Source organism: Quercus robur, chromosome 1 (assembly GCF_932294415.1).
Source record: "Quercus robur chromosome 1, dhQueRobu3.1, whole genome shotgun sequence".
NCBI lineage: Eukaryota > Viridiplantae > Streptophyta > Magnoliopsida > Fagales > Fagaceae > Quercus > Quercus robur.
In genome coordinates, this window is record NC_065534.1 from 9,557,763 (window position 1) to 9,573,152 (window position 15,390).

The window sequence follows — 15,390 nt, forward strand, 5'->3', positions numbered from 1 at the left end:
ATATTAGGGTACGCTCCCCTTCAGAAGTCATTTGCCGACCCTAGGCACGTGATCAGCGACAGTCGTTCTCGGCTTCCAAAAATTACTGTGGTCGAGTTAGGATTTTTAATCTCCGAAGGATCATCTGTCCCAGAGGGCATCCCACTAGTGGACCTCTCCTCATCTTATCAAGGAGCGGAGGACGAAGGCGAATTAGATCAGTCCGAGGAGGGATTTGGGGTTTTTGACCTAGCCGACCAATCCGAGGATCCTTCTGGTGATATAGGTGACCCAGTTTTGTCCGAGGCGGAATTGTCATCGGTAGGCACATCTTCCCAAGCCAAGATGGGACTTAAGAGAAAGCCCCCGACCAACTTATTCGACCTCCTCGAGGGTCAACCAGGGAAGGGTGCATAGGGAACGCCGCAATCCAATGCTCCGCCCCCACCACCTCAGCCCCCGACTATCCAGACTAGGTCATCCTCCACAAAGTCACGCCACAATCCCCCCGCCCTAAACTTCCTGCTCCTCCCCAACCAGCTTTGCCTCCTCGGCCGGAGAGCACTGATTCAAAGAGAAAGAGGAGTCCCAAGGGCAAGGAAACCATGGATGGGGGAAAATCCCAACCTTCTAAGGAGAGGGAGGAAGCCTCGCGTGCGAAACAATTGAAGATTGGGCACCAAAGTAAGGGTAAAGAGACCGAAGCCCAATCTTCCCAAGGCAAGGGAAAGGGGATCGAGGCCCAATCCTTGCCAAGCGCCTGGCTTCTCGCCCCAATGCTCCACGGGGGGCCACTGCTGGAAACCGCGTCCATGAGGAACCTTGGAGATGGCGAGGGTGGTTATGTGGCAGACGCACTAGGGAGAACCATGCTACTTCCCACCGACTTGGATGGGTTGAAGAAAATGAGGATGCAGGAGGTTTTCCTCAGTACGAAGAGGTACTTGGGCATGGTAAGGCTCTTGAACCCTAAAATTTTATTAACTCTTACTCCCGGTCTGTCATTCACGATGTATTTATCTCCCTTGACAGGCTCTCCAGGCCACCTATAGGATGGAGGAGGAGGTGAACAAGCAGAGTAAGGCGGTCGAGAATGAACGCTCCAAGCGCTTAGAGGCCACGCGGACTCTCAAAGCTTCCGAGGACGACCTCGCCAAGGTCAAGGCTGCCTTAATAGAAGCTATCCGAGATAGGGATAGCGCCTCGGCGGGTTTAGCTGGCGCCCAAAAACAGGCCGAGGACCAAACAAAACGTCTGCTCAAAGCCGATGACCAGTTGCGAATAGCCAAGGAGCAGATCAGTGATTTAAATAAAAGACTGATCTTGGCAGAGAATGACAAAGGTGTGGCGGAGTATGCCCGGGACGAAGCCATGAGGGCTAAGCAGGAGGCTGAGTTTGCTAGAAACGAGGCTGAGGCTGCCAAGGAAACTGCCGAGGATGAAGGTTACAACGCGGGGGTAGCTGACACCCAAGCCTCCCTTAAAGCCCAAATTCCCGGAGTATGCAAGCTTTACTGCTCCCAGGTTTGGGAAGAGGCCTTGAAGCGAGCTGGGGTGGATGCTTCGTCTGATTTGTGGAAAGCAGAGAACATATTCTACCCTACAGCCATCCATGAGGCCACCTCCACCAGCTTCGAGGCTGTGAGCGACCAACATGAGGGAGGGGTCACACTCAGTCGAAAGCTGTACAGGTCGGCGCTTCTCCTGGCGAGCCGCTTAAAGGGGGAGAGCTTCAGGATATGATAGAAGCATCTGAGCGTATGGACCCCGAGGTACCCAAAGAGGTTGCTGAGCCTGTGGTCGGCGCTCAGATGCCTAATGCCGAAGAGCCATCCATACTTGCCTAGCCCTTACAGGCAATTCCCCTTGCTGTGGTCCCCAAGAGCACCAACACCGATCCTGCTCAGTCTTCCCTAGAAAGGACTGTCCTCCAGGGCGTCGAAGCTGATCCCGTTCCGCCTTCCTAGGATGTGGCCGACGCAGAATTGAAGAAGTAGAAACCTCGGCCAGGCTCCGTATTTGTTTTTAGTTTAATGATTAACTAGTTTCTTTTTTATTTTGAAAACTTTGTAATCTGCTGGTAGTTTGAACCTGTTGAACGCGTATATGAAATTCTTTTCTTCCTCTTTCCTTTTGGTTACTTGTTAGTTGCCCTTGTCGATACTTACTATTGTTTATGATTTTTGAACTAATTATCTTAACACGTATGAATAGTTGTACATGTGATATATTTAGAATCATGTTTCAGAACGTTAGCTTACCCGCACCTGTAGAGCCTTGAACTCATGTCTGACCCTCATTCAATGGAGATATAGGCATCATCCGAGATGTCACGTGTAGTGTTAGGTCCTGCTTAGTATCCGGGTTTCTTTAAAGTAGCTGGCTTCCCCATAGGTTTGAGTCCGAGGATCATGCAATACCTTGGTTCTGTCCAAAACTTGATTTTTTTTTTAAATAGTTGGTTTCCCCATAAGTTTGAGTCCGAGGACCATGTAATACCTTGGTTCTGTCCAAAACTCAGTTTTTAAGTAGTTGGTTTCCCCATAGGTTTGAGTCCGAGGACCATGCAATACCTTGGTTCTGTCTAAAACTTGATTTTTTAAGTAATTGGTTTCCCCATAGGTTTGAGTCCGAGGACCATGCAATACCTTGGTTCTGTCCAAAACTTGATTTTTTTTAAGTAGTTGGTTTCCCCATAGGTTTGAGTCCGAGGACCATGCAATACCTTGATTCTGTCCAAAACTTGATTTTTTTTTTTAAGTTGTTGGTTTCCTCATAGGTTTGAGTCCGAGGACCATGCAATATCTTGGTTCTGTCCAAAACTCAGTTTTTAAGTAGTTGGTTTTCCCATAGGTTTGAGTCCGAGGACCATGCAATACCTTGGTTCTGTCCAAAACTTGATTCTTTAAGTAGTTGGGGGAATTAACCCATCGGCTATGGCGTGGGACCTTGGTTTAAGGGGGATTAGCTCCTCGGCCAAGCCCCTAGAACCATCTGTGCTGCTGACGCTACGAAGCGCAGCCCCTAGTGAAGAAACGTAGCTCCTAGTGGAACTTTACGCTAGAACACTACATCCGGCTGTTGGAAATGATGTGAGGGATTGCCTCAACCCACCACCTGTGCCAAGACACAAGCCTTCCCCACAGATGGCGCCAATTGTAAGGACACAATTTGTAATGACCCAAAATGATATTGGGTTCACACGTAAAAAGGCCCAAACAATATCATTTATAGAACGTGGGTTTGAAAGGCTAGGCCTTGGTCACAGGACGGTGGTTTTTCGTGGTGTTCATACAGAATTAAATCGTGTTTGCTCGAGGAGTCTTTCTCCTGGAGGCAGGCTGGGAGGCTCTGGTTTTTGGCCATTTTTCCCAGCCCCCTACTTGGTGCATCAACCTTCACATTATATAGCTCTTCTTGGTTGATCTTAGCCCTCCACTTGTTGATCAGGCAGGTGCCTACTTCAGTACCCGTCCCATCAGCTGTCCTTCCTTGCTTTTTGTTAGTTGCGATGATCGAAGTCACCCTGTCCAGGCGTCTTTTTTCATTAACATGGTTAGGACGTTGGCGGGTGCATTTAATGCTGAGGGGACGTATTTACCCTGAACCAGTTTCGCACCGTACCCCCCACGTGGGTCCCATCCTACTCGCATCTCCTTCATGGGGCTTTTTGGGGGCAGCCTTCAACGAGATGTTGCTCTTCCCTTTGAAGTCTTGGAGTGCCGAGGACAGGGTCATCCTCGGCTGTGCCCTCGGCATTTCGGCCTTTCCCCATTCGTCCTCGGCAAATACCCTCCTCAGCACGGGCCTTGGGCCCTAGTAGAGCGTGGGCCGGATCATAAGTTCCCTGGCCCCACAGTTATAATTAGTCACAGTTAATCTTTGAAATTTTGTGGTCAAACTAAATACATTGGGGAAAAACTTCCTCTAATTCATGCAATCGATAAATGTCACTAGATCATAGTTTACATTATCACCTACAAACTTGTTAGTTCCTAGATGTCTTTCTTGTATGATTTATGCTTTATATATAGATTCTATAGTGTTAATTTTTACATTTCTTATGCCACTAAAGTCTCTATATCAACACCTACAATTTTAATGTCGGTGAAAGTAACTTTTCATTGATTTCAAAATTGATACAAGAGATAAGATTAAGGTACATTAACATTTTAAATGGAGAAAAGTTTGATTTTCAAAGATTGTAAATATAATATAGTGAAAATTGATAGAAGGATATCTTAATAAATTTGCTATAAAAACTGCTAGAATTTTCAAGATGCAACAATAGAAAAATAATGCCATAGTAATGCAATAATATCACAATTTAAACTCCAAATTTTAATTAAACTAAAAGCAACCAAAACACCAAAAATATTACAAATCCTTGCCAAGAATATGCATTATATGGAAAATTAAAAATCTCAATTGGCACATAATATGAAAAAAATAAACCTATACTCATTACAATTGGCACATAATATGAAAAAATTAGCCTAAACACATTAGAATGCTACATTAGTAAAAATGTATACATAAAATCTGAACAAAATATTTAAGACAAACATAATATTTTGGAAATTAACATACCTTTCAAAAAGTGAACCAAATTTATTGTGAGAGAAATTATGGAAGTTTAATTTTTAAGTTCAAAGGAAATGAGGATTTATATTGGATGTGGAGACAAATAATCATATTACCCAATTTGTTGAATCTAACTCTTGCAATTTTGTATTGAAGTTAGGCTTATGCAGAAAATTGAAAAGTTTTCTTAGTTTGTACTTTTCCCATGACTTTTTAGATCTATTCGTATATATCCAAAGCATTTTAAGTTAAAAATGTATACAAATTCTTTGAATTATATTAATACATTAAAATAAATGCATCTGTCATTACTTAACACTTTAACATAAATGCTAAATTTGGATTAGGTGGAAGCCTAAATGGAAAGAATGTCATACAATGTGCCATTTGGCAGAACATCATGCTCTTTCATAAGAGGTCTCTACTTTGATAAATTTTGTAAGAAATTATTTATGACCCATTGATTTCATGAATACTATTATTGCTAATCACACTTAATCTATGAGGTTTTCTACTAAAACTAAATTCAAACTAAATACATTGGGGGAAAATTTCTTTAATTCATGCAATCAAGAAATGTCATCAGATCGTAATTCGCATTGTCACCTACAAACTTGTTGGAGGTGTCTTTCTTGTATTATTTATGTTTTATATATTAACTAGTATGTAACCCCATGCATATGCACGATATATTTAAAAACAATCATAATTATATATGTATATAAATATATATATATATATATATATATAAATTGTTTGCTTATTGATTATGAATTAAAAAACAAATTGAAATTAACATTTAGAATAATAAATGTAAAAAATAGAATTAGTCATGCCAAGACAACATTTCCTAAGGGACTAATCCCTTCACCAAAATAACTTGGAAAAGAGTTTGACAAAGACCATCTTGCTAAGATGTGTAGCTTTATTAGCATTCCTATACACCTTATTAAACTCCAGCCGGTCAAATCTTGCATATAGCAATCTGACTTCAACAACAAAATTAACAGTTCTCTAGTGCACTAATTTGGATCTATTGGTCACTACCTCAACTTAAATTTTGGAATTACCCTCAATTACCACATTCTAAAGCTACTTTTAACCTGCTAATTCCACTACCCACAAAAAAGCTTTGACTTCCACTTGAATAAGAACGTTAGTATTCACTTTTTTTGAGAAGGCGAATAAGCTACACTATAAGCCACATTCCATGGGTGCATGTAGGAGCTATGCTTCATACATGATTCTGATATCAAGTTCAGCATGACATAAAATGACCATGAATGACAACATTCAGGAGAAAAATTTTTGTCTTAAAAAATTTAAAACTCAGAGCTTGCCTTGAACTATGGACAATGACAATGCCTCAAGAGTCAAGATTAAGTTATGTACATTTGATTTGCGAAGCTTAAGGTCAAAGATACAATTATCAAATGACATGCACCCACTATTATCCTCTGGCTCACAAATCAAACTTTAAAGTATCTTCTCTCTCAACCATGGCATTCACCCACTATTATATTATGCTATATGATTCTCATATGAAATATTTCCAGATTCATTCATATGTGAATCTTCCAAACCAAAATTCGCTCACGAATTAAGACAAATAAATAGCTTTCGTTGAGAGCTTTCATTTGTTCCACTATATTTTCTGCTATATGATACCATTGTTTCTAGGAATGCTTAGCTTCATTAAAAGTCACACATAACTAAGTACATACTTTGAAGAGCATTACAAACTATGAAAAAAAAAAAAAAAAAAACTATTATAAAAGCTCGTAAACTAAACAAATTATTCTCTGAAAATGGGTTGAATTTATAATTTTCCTATTTTTTTGGTTTGTTTATTTTTGGGTGTGATCTTTTTAAAGATAAGTAACAACACTCATATGGAATGCTATATTTTAGCTATTGATGAATATTTACCGCTTTTGAGTGTCATCCCCCATATTGGATCTAAGTAAATACTATCTCTCTATATTTACCCATTGAGAAACTAAATATATTTTAAATTTTTAATCGATGAATCTTATCTACCTAACTCTATAAAAAACTTTTATTAAAGTATGGTCATTTTTACTAATTGTATAACCAAATTCAACTATATATTTTTTTCATTATAGATCTTATCTCATGCAATATGAAAAATTTCAAGAAATACCACTTTCAACTTAGTGTCTCCAAAAAATAAGTCATATACATTGGACTTGGAAGAAAGAGAACTACTGGTCTTGCCCAATCATACCCTTATATTCTTACAACAAATAATTAGATTAATAGCTTTGTTTATTGTTGAGATGCAACCCAAAACAAAAAAAGGCATACGACAACAACAAAATTAATAATAAATAAAATCTTCAAATAGCATTATAATGAAGTATTGTTTCCAAAAGCCATATTTTTCAAATTTGTATGGTTGCTTATTTTAATCCATATACGGGATTTAAGTTTCACTTATACATTTGAATGTTGATATTGTTAAATTCAATGATTAGTTATGAAGCAAAAAAGTTGTTAACCATAAAAAAAAATGTGAGAAAAGGAATTGACAATGTTTCATAAGTCAATGAATATGAATAGAAAAGGGGCTGCAACTTTACTTACAAATCTGTTTGTTGTGCATTGGGGGGTTGCCGGTGTGTTGTTAAGAGTTGTTTGCTGATGGTAGCAAGTGGTAAGGGGTTGAGATTATATTTAGAGAAACATATAAGTAAGAGAGAGAGAGAGAGAGAGAGAGAGAGAGAGAGAGAGAGAGAGAGAGAGAGAGAGAGAGAGAGAGAGAGAGAGAGAGAGAGTCTGCATAAAAGTGTCCAGTGAAATGTTCTTGTTTAGGTTATTTTTGTGGTCTTCTTGGTTTTTGTATTAGGTGTTAATGTATTATTTATTTTGGCACAAAAATTTTAAAAATTTCAAAAATTTAGATAGGACACATGGCACAAAATTGAGAATCCAATTAACTCACTTAACCCCAAAAAAAAAAACATGTGGTGCAAAATTGAGAAATCGATTGAAATCTAATTGGATTTTCTCTCAATTTCATCTATTATTATATATATAGATTAGCTATAAAAACTTCTAGAATTTCATGATACAAAAACAGAAAAAATAATGTCATAGTGATGCAATAATATCACAATTTGACCTTTGAATTTTAATTGAACTAAAAGTAGCTGAAAATAGATCCTTACCAAGTGTACGCATCATACAGAAAACCAAAAATATAAATTGGCACATGGTATGAAAAAAAAAATAGCCTAAATAAATTACAATGCTACATAAGTAAAAACATATACATAAAATCTAAACAAAACATTTAAAACAAACGTAATATTTTGAAAATTAACATACCTTTCAGAAAGAAAAACAAAGATATTGTGAGAAAATTATGAAAGTTTAATTTTTAAGTCCAATGGAAATGGGGATTCATATTGGACAAATGTGTAGACAAATAATATTTACCAAATTCATTTAATTCGACTCTTGCAATTTTGCATTGAAGTTAGTCTTATGCAAAAAATTGAAAAGTTTTTTTGATTCCTACATTTCCCTTGATTTTTTAAATCTATCCATATCAATTCAAAGCATGTAAAGTTATAAATGTATACAAATTCTTTGAATTTTATTAATACATTGAAATAAATGCATTTACCGTTAATTAATAGTTTGACATAAATGCAAAATTTAGATGATGTGGATGCCTAAATGGAAAGAATTTCATACAATGTACCATTTGGTAGAACATCATGCTTTTCCACATGAGGTCTATGCTTTTATATATATTAGCTTGTAACTCCATGCATATACATGGATATACTTAAAGATATACAATACTATGCATAATATAATTCATATATATATATAATTTAAATATTATTGATAGTCATTTTTATATTTTGTTAATTTTTAAAAAAAATTTGTATGGATATTATTAGGTATAAAATGTAAATTGTCCATATATATTTTTAAAAATATTGTGAAGCACCTTTTTAATTTTTTTTTTTTTTTTTTTAAGATTCATTTAATCTAGACTCTTTGATTTTTGTACTTAATAACTCACTTAGATAAATATTTATGATATGGTCCCACATTGGATTTCAAAATTAAGAAATAAAACCCTTTAAGAATAAATAATTTAAGATACATAGCGCAAAATTGGAACTCTAATTTGGAATTCTAATTTGAGTTTTTCTCAGACTCACCTATTATTATATAAATAGATATATTGGTTGATTTGAAATGTGTTTCACTTTCAATACATACAAACTACAAATTTTCATGTTATTTAATAGAGTAGTTAAATCTAAAAGATAGAATCTTAAAGGTGTAATAGATAGAATTTTGTTTTTGCCCGAGGATTTTTTTTTTTCAATTACATATGAGAATTCAGAACATTCACGTTGAATTTTATTTTCAATAAAATATACATTCTTCATTCATTTTTTCATTATTTCCATTTTATATAATCACTTTTTTAAAATACTCGCATCACTCACACACTAACGAAGAAGTGAAAACTAAGAAATGAAAAAAAATGAGCAAAAAGTCAAATTTTGGTTTAAAATAAGAAAACAAGAAGGGGGATCGAACCATAGTTCTCCTTATTGGGAGATAATTAGGTAATGTTATTGAACTACAAGAATTCTTGGTGAGTATTAAGCAAGTTATAAGCACATAAACACCAGGAATGTCAAATTTTTCTTTATGCAAGTTTCATTAACCTTTATTGTACACACATTTATGCTGAAGCCATATTTACACCATTGAATATGGTGTTTTAAGGTTGGACAGTAAGTTAGAATAGCATCAGCGAAAAGCATGATCGTAGTCATGGTAATGAAAGTTTTTGTAGATGAAGCGAGCCAAACATCTTGAAGATGCATAGAATAGTACTGCCATCAAAACCATTGAGGTTCTTGTGGCTGCTGAGATTACACCTTGCTTGGCTGCAGCAGCAATCGCAATTGAAGCAACAGAAACTACTCGGAGGACAACTTCAAGTACATTGAAACCTTTGTATGCTGCATTGCAACTAGTGCAGTTCACCACATGGGACCAGTACCTAAAAAAGATTGTGAAAGATAATTTCTACGAACCAATTCTCATAAATGAGACAAGTGGTGAATATGTGTGTATTGGTCAGATAAGGAATTTCCCAATATTCCAAAAGGTCTCAAATTAGGCCATATTTTCCAGTGTCCTTGGCTCTCCACAGATAGAAAAATAAAGAAGTCTCAAGGTATTATGACAATTTCAATTGTTTAAGTTGTTGATGTAAGTAAAGTTTGCACATGATATCTTGCTGATTACAAGAAATAGGTTTAGCTATTTATTATATGCATCTACAAAGATCTACCATGCTCTTGTATAATGTTCTAAAAAATGATACTATTTCTAGATAATCAAAAAAAGTATCAAATTCTAGCTTGAATCCACATGGGTAATTGTATGAATTACCTGTCCATCAGCTGCTCTCTAGGAGGAGTTGGGGGAAGAACTCCACTGTACTTGCCTCTCCAATCAACTTGACCACCAGCATACTTGTTTAGCCATTTTCTAAATCCAATCACAAGTGCATCTGATTTTGTTGGCACAAAACAGGCTTTCTGCCAATTGGCAGGACCAACATCCATTATCTTATGCTCCTATAGAAAGAACTCAGGAGTCAGAAGCCAATACTAAAATCTATGTGATATAATACATTTAAAGAACAACAATCAGCTAATTTGCTTCTCTTCTTGCCGGAGGCTGGACTAAAGACTAGAGCTTTGGTTTAAAAAAAAGAAAAAAGAAAAAGAAAAGAAAACACTAAACTACACATCACAGCCGGGTAAATTATAGTGAGCAATTTCTACCTTATCATATAAAAAGTTAAATTTCAGAAAAAAAAAATAAAAAAATAAAATGTTGTATTAGACATTTACATGGAAAGAAAGTTTCTAAAAAATTGAACCATTTCTGTGCAGTGTTTATAAAATAATAATAGTAAAGAAATTTTGTTATGCTACAAGCAATAATCTATGAAACAAGATAGAACTGGAAAGTGATTTTGTCAGCTACTAGTGCTGCCTAGTAAATAATAATATTTCCAAATTCTAATTCAAAACTTAGTTAATGTTATAGCAAAATCAATAAAAATAATAACTAAATTGAAGCATTGAAGATCCTACTTAATTTAATCAATGAAGTATCATATATATACATATGAAAGAAATACAGGATATCTGGTTGTTGTTCAGTGTCGTTTCTCTTTCACTCTCAAATTACATTTGGAAACCTTACAAGTCGGGTTAGTAAAATATTGAGAATAATTATCTTTTAAAATAGCAGAACCCATGAATCTATAGTAAGGTTTATCTGGCGAACCTATACCAGTAACGTTGATAGTAACTCATCAAAAGCAAAAGTGATTTATAATGGAATAAACCAGCTACCTAGATTGAAAAAAGAAAAAAAGAAAAGAAAAGAAACTTGCAATAACATACAAAGAGATGGGAGTCACCTCAATGTGTAGAAGATATAAATCAGAATCTATAATCAAGTTTTGTTTTATATCAAATATCCATCGTGGCACAAGTTTATAAATCCAATAACCATAGTTTCTTGGGAAGCTCCATATCAATCTGCTACTCCCTGGACTAACTGGAATGCAAAAAAAAATAAAAAAAAATTCCTTCTGCACAGATGTATCCTGCATCAACCAAGATTTACATAAATAGAAGTACAATGGAACGAAAAGTGAAATACATAAATAAGAATTAACCAAAAATTTTGTTTATCATCTATGTATAAAAGATTAATCAATCTAATAGATAACCTTTCTAGTTCCAGCTGATGATTCAGATCCATTAGCTTGATCCCCAGGCTTAAGACATGCACAAAACAGGTATGGGGCAATAAAATTGGTTCTGTTCCATTCCTGAAACTGAACTGTATTGAACCCATTGATGTCTAACTTTTCAATCATAAATTCAAGTGGTGTGCCCCCCTCTCTATCAGCCTTCACCGTGAAGGTAACTTGGTTTCAATCATAAATAAAGACGACAAAACTTATTGGCAAAACATAAGGATTATTCAAAACTTATCTGTTTTTGGATGGTAGAATTTCCAATATTCCATGATGCGCATAAGGAACATGAGCAGGGTCCATAAGATTCTCAATCAATATCTCATATCTGAAATTGCAAAATCGATATATTCCCAATCAGATCTGCTAAGAGGAAGGAGGTAAGATATAAAAAGAAAAAGCAAAACCCAAATACAGGTGCCCAACTTTTAGTGATGCACATTTGCATACAATATTTATGCCAATTAAAAAGGAAGAATAAACCATTTACAATCAGTCAAAAAGATATGAGCTTTCTTATGTATTTACCAAAATGAAATTACAAAATATTAATACTTTGTCCTTCAGCATTACAGGTGCCTAAAAGTTATATAACATATAGCTGGAAAAAGGGCCAGATATAGTTACATGAGTAGAAAAAATTGAATCTATGTTTTCCAAGATAACAGGTGTTTTTTCAGAAGATAGTGGCAGATCATACCCATAAGGAATATCTCTATTTCCCATTAAGTTAGTATATGAAGGATCATCTATTTCTGGGATGTAGGGGGGTTTCTTCTCCACAAGAATATCTTTGTATCGAGGATCCAAGTTTGGCCAAAACCAAACTATTTTGTTCTGCACAGTACTTGGATAAACAGCTACACATGCTTTCTTGGCTGTGTGCACCTGCATAATTATTTGGAAAGGTTATTCACCATTGCATTAGCCAATTGATATCGTACGTGCACAATCCTCTAGCTTCAACGTGAAATTACATCATAAAATCCCATAACCAAATTCCATCTGCTATTGTAAAAAATTCCTGCAAAAACATTGACTTACTCTGTTCCTTCTATTAATACAAGAAAATAAAATAACATTCAAAAAATGGATGAAAGTATACAAGATGAAGCAGAAAAATATAAAGATCAACCAGACATGATTATATCAGTTTTGATTGTTTGTGTTGTGCCTTGAGGTCACATAAATGAGTAAAAGCTACATGCAAATATAACTATTTCTACTATGCAAAAAATAATTTGATAGTTACAATAGGAGGGGAGAGATTTGAATCTGGATATCTTGAAAACACTAGAAAGTGCCAAACAGTAAATCTACAAGGCTGTTGGCCAATTATGCAAACAATAGAAAGATCCAATCTCAAAGTTTCTTCTTTACTTCCCTGATTGTTCTTTGTAGGGAATGAGAGGTACTGACAAAGCATCGAAGTTTGGAATCTTGTCACAGCCTAACATTGGATAAAATGTAACAGATACCAAGTTTTCCATTCATATGTGACAAGAATCCTATCCAAACATATTAAAGGAATGACAACACATGCAAAAGCATTTGCAAAATGTTGATCCCAAGTTCTTAACATGGGATATTTGAATTCAAGAGTTTTTACCGGAGGGCCATCAGGATTTGCTTGAGGGATGAACTTGCAGTTGCCAGAACCATTAAAACACCAACCATGGTACACACACTGCAACCTGCCCCACTGATCAATCCTCCCTTCAGACAATGGAGCCAGCCGATGAGGACACCTATCATCAAACACTTTCCAAGTTTCCTCATTCCTATCCCACCACACAACCACATCAAGACCTATCACCTTTTTTGCATGTGGCCTCCTCTTGTCCAGGTCCCAGATTGGCATAACAGGGTACCATTGTGAATACCAATCAAATTTCTCACCTTGACTGTGAGTTTCAAGGGCTGACTCAGGTGGGTTTGTGGGTTTCGTTGAAACCGTGGATGATATGGTGTTAAAAACCTTGAATTTTGATTGTTTTTTGTGGACTAATGAGAAAGCTGAACTGGGTGTTGGATTGGAATGAAAATTTAAGAACATGGGCCTTCTCAATTTGGTTTTATCGAGTGTTGTTCGGATGTGAAAAGAAGGAACTGCGGAAGCTCCGAGAGCTTCCATGGCTGCTTCTTTCACAGCTCAAACTAAAGAAAAGTGAGAAACGTGAGACTGTTGAAAACTTTATTATAATGGTGGACTGAACTTGAGGCCTGAGTTGTTAAATACAAAAAGTTGAAAATTTTATTAGATTATTCTAGAAATTAATTTAGTAGGAATAATGGGTGAACGTGTATCACTCTGGCTCTCCTTGTGTCTCTGAAACTGAATCAATAGCATGCCATTTCTAGGAATTTTTATTTTATATGACGTGAATAACCCCAATCAAGTAAGGGCGCGCTGTGCCGGTGGGTACAGGACAACCAGCATTCATTGATAGGAAATTTTTTTCAATCTTACCCTGCATGCGTCCCCTCTCAGGGTGATTGGGTTCCACCATGCATTCATTGATGGTGCTATTCCCTGACGTAATCCTTGCGAAGCTTGAGGAAATTATTTAAAAGCCTTGAGGAATCTGTATATAGCCACCAATGAGCTACAGTCTAGTGTAACTCACAAGTAACAAATAATATTTTTTTTATTCTATTATCAAATAAAATAAAATAAAAATTCACTTTTTCTCTTGATCGTTTTCTCTCTCTCTCTTTTTTTTTTTTTTTTCTATCTCTCCATCTATGTGGGTTTGGTGGTGGGGGTTGATTTTGGGTATGGTTTTGTGGATTTTGGTTGTAGTGGTGGCGGTGATTGATTTTGGGTGTGAGTTTCTTGGATTTTGGCTGCGGTGGTGGTTAAGTTTGGGAGTGGGTTTGTGTATTTTGGTTGTGAAAATAAATACAATGGAGCCAGCTCCGAGAGCTTCCATGGCTGCTTCTTTCACAGCTCAAACTAAAGAAAAGTGAGAAACGTGAGGCTGTTCAAAACTTTATTACAATGGCGGACTGAACTTGAGGCCTGAATTGTTGAATATAGAAGGTTGAAAAATTTATTAGAATATTTCTAGCTATTGATTTATTTGCGTATGATAATCAAGTAGATAAAAATGGTAGGAATATGTGAACGTGTAGCTCGCTGGCCCTGCATGTAGTTTTGAAACTGAATCAACAGCAAGGCGTCGCTAGGAATTTTTATTTTATATCACGAGAACAACCTTAATCAAGAAATGGCGGTGGGTACAACAAACCGGCATGCACAAAATGCATTTATTATTTCCCTCTCCTCTCACATGGAGTGCATTGTGAGTCCACATTCTTGTGATAAGGAAATAATTGCACTGGATGAATTTAATAACCCTCCTCAGATATAGGGGTGAGTGCCGGTGGGGGGTCCATGCATTTTGTGCATGCCTGCACAAAATGCATTTATAATTTGCCTCTCACGTGGGGTGCATTGTGGGTCTACCTTCATGTGACAAGGAATTAATTGCACTGGATGTAATAACCCTCCTCAGAAGGGCGAGTGTCGGTGGGGTGTTGTATTGCATCTCACAGCTGTTGGGTCACATGAAATGGCAGAGTGAGGCGGTGAGGGGGCACCTCCTCCTAAAAAGTCTATTATTATATGCTTGAGTATGCTACTGACGTAGAATACGAAAAACAAAGAAACTTTTCTTCTAAATAAACTGTACCTGACATAAAATAAATAATAAATAATTAATTTTCAAATGAAGAAAGTAAACGGACACAATAAAATCTCATAATATTTTCTTAATATTTTTATTTTTCTGTTGAGATAGATCTTGGAATAATTTATTTTATTTTATTCTGAGTAATAATGTATTAGACTACTAACACCTCCATTTATTGTAAAAATATGATGAGATATTATGGTGTTACTAAAACAATTCCTCCCACTTCAAACAATCTTCTTGACACAAAATAAATGCTACCAAACTTGTTAAATCTGTCTACAC

At 36.1% G+C, this 15,390-nt stretch overlaps 1 protein-coding gene across 2 annotated transcripts; it reads right to left on the minus strand.

The window, feature by feature from the left end:
* Positions 1-9,251: 9,251 nt before the first annotated feature.
* LOC126719631 (protochlorophyllide-dependent translocon component 52, chloroplastic-like) lies at positions 9,252-13,746 on the minus strand. Of its 2 annotated transcripts, XM_050422167.1 has the most exons (7): positions 13,020-13,745; positions 12,111-12,298; positions 11,649-11,738; positions 11,381-11,570; positions 11,066-11,254; positions 10,021-10,208; positions 9,252-9,625 (listed from the first exon to the last, which is right to left on the minus strand). In XM_050422167.1, the coding sequence occupies exons 1-7, from the start codon at positions 13,542-13,544 to the stop codon at positions 9,370-9,372; spliced, it is 1,626 nt and encodes a 541-aa protein (XP_050278124.1). In that variant the 5' UTR covers positions 13,545-13,745; the 3' UTR covers positions 9,252-9,369. The 2 variants fall into 2 exon arrangements, with proteins under 2 accessions (XP_050278124.1, XP_050278129.1); XM_050422172.1 differs by lacking the exon at positions 11,066-11,254 and having other exon boundaries at positions 11,381-11,569; positions 11,648-11,738; positions 13,020-13,746.
* Positions 13,747-15,390: the final 1,644 nt, after the last annotated feature.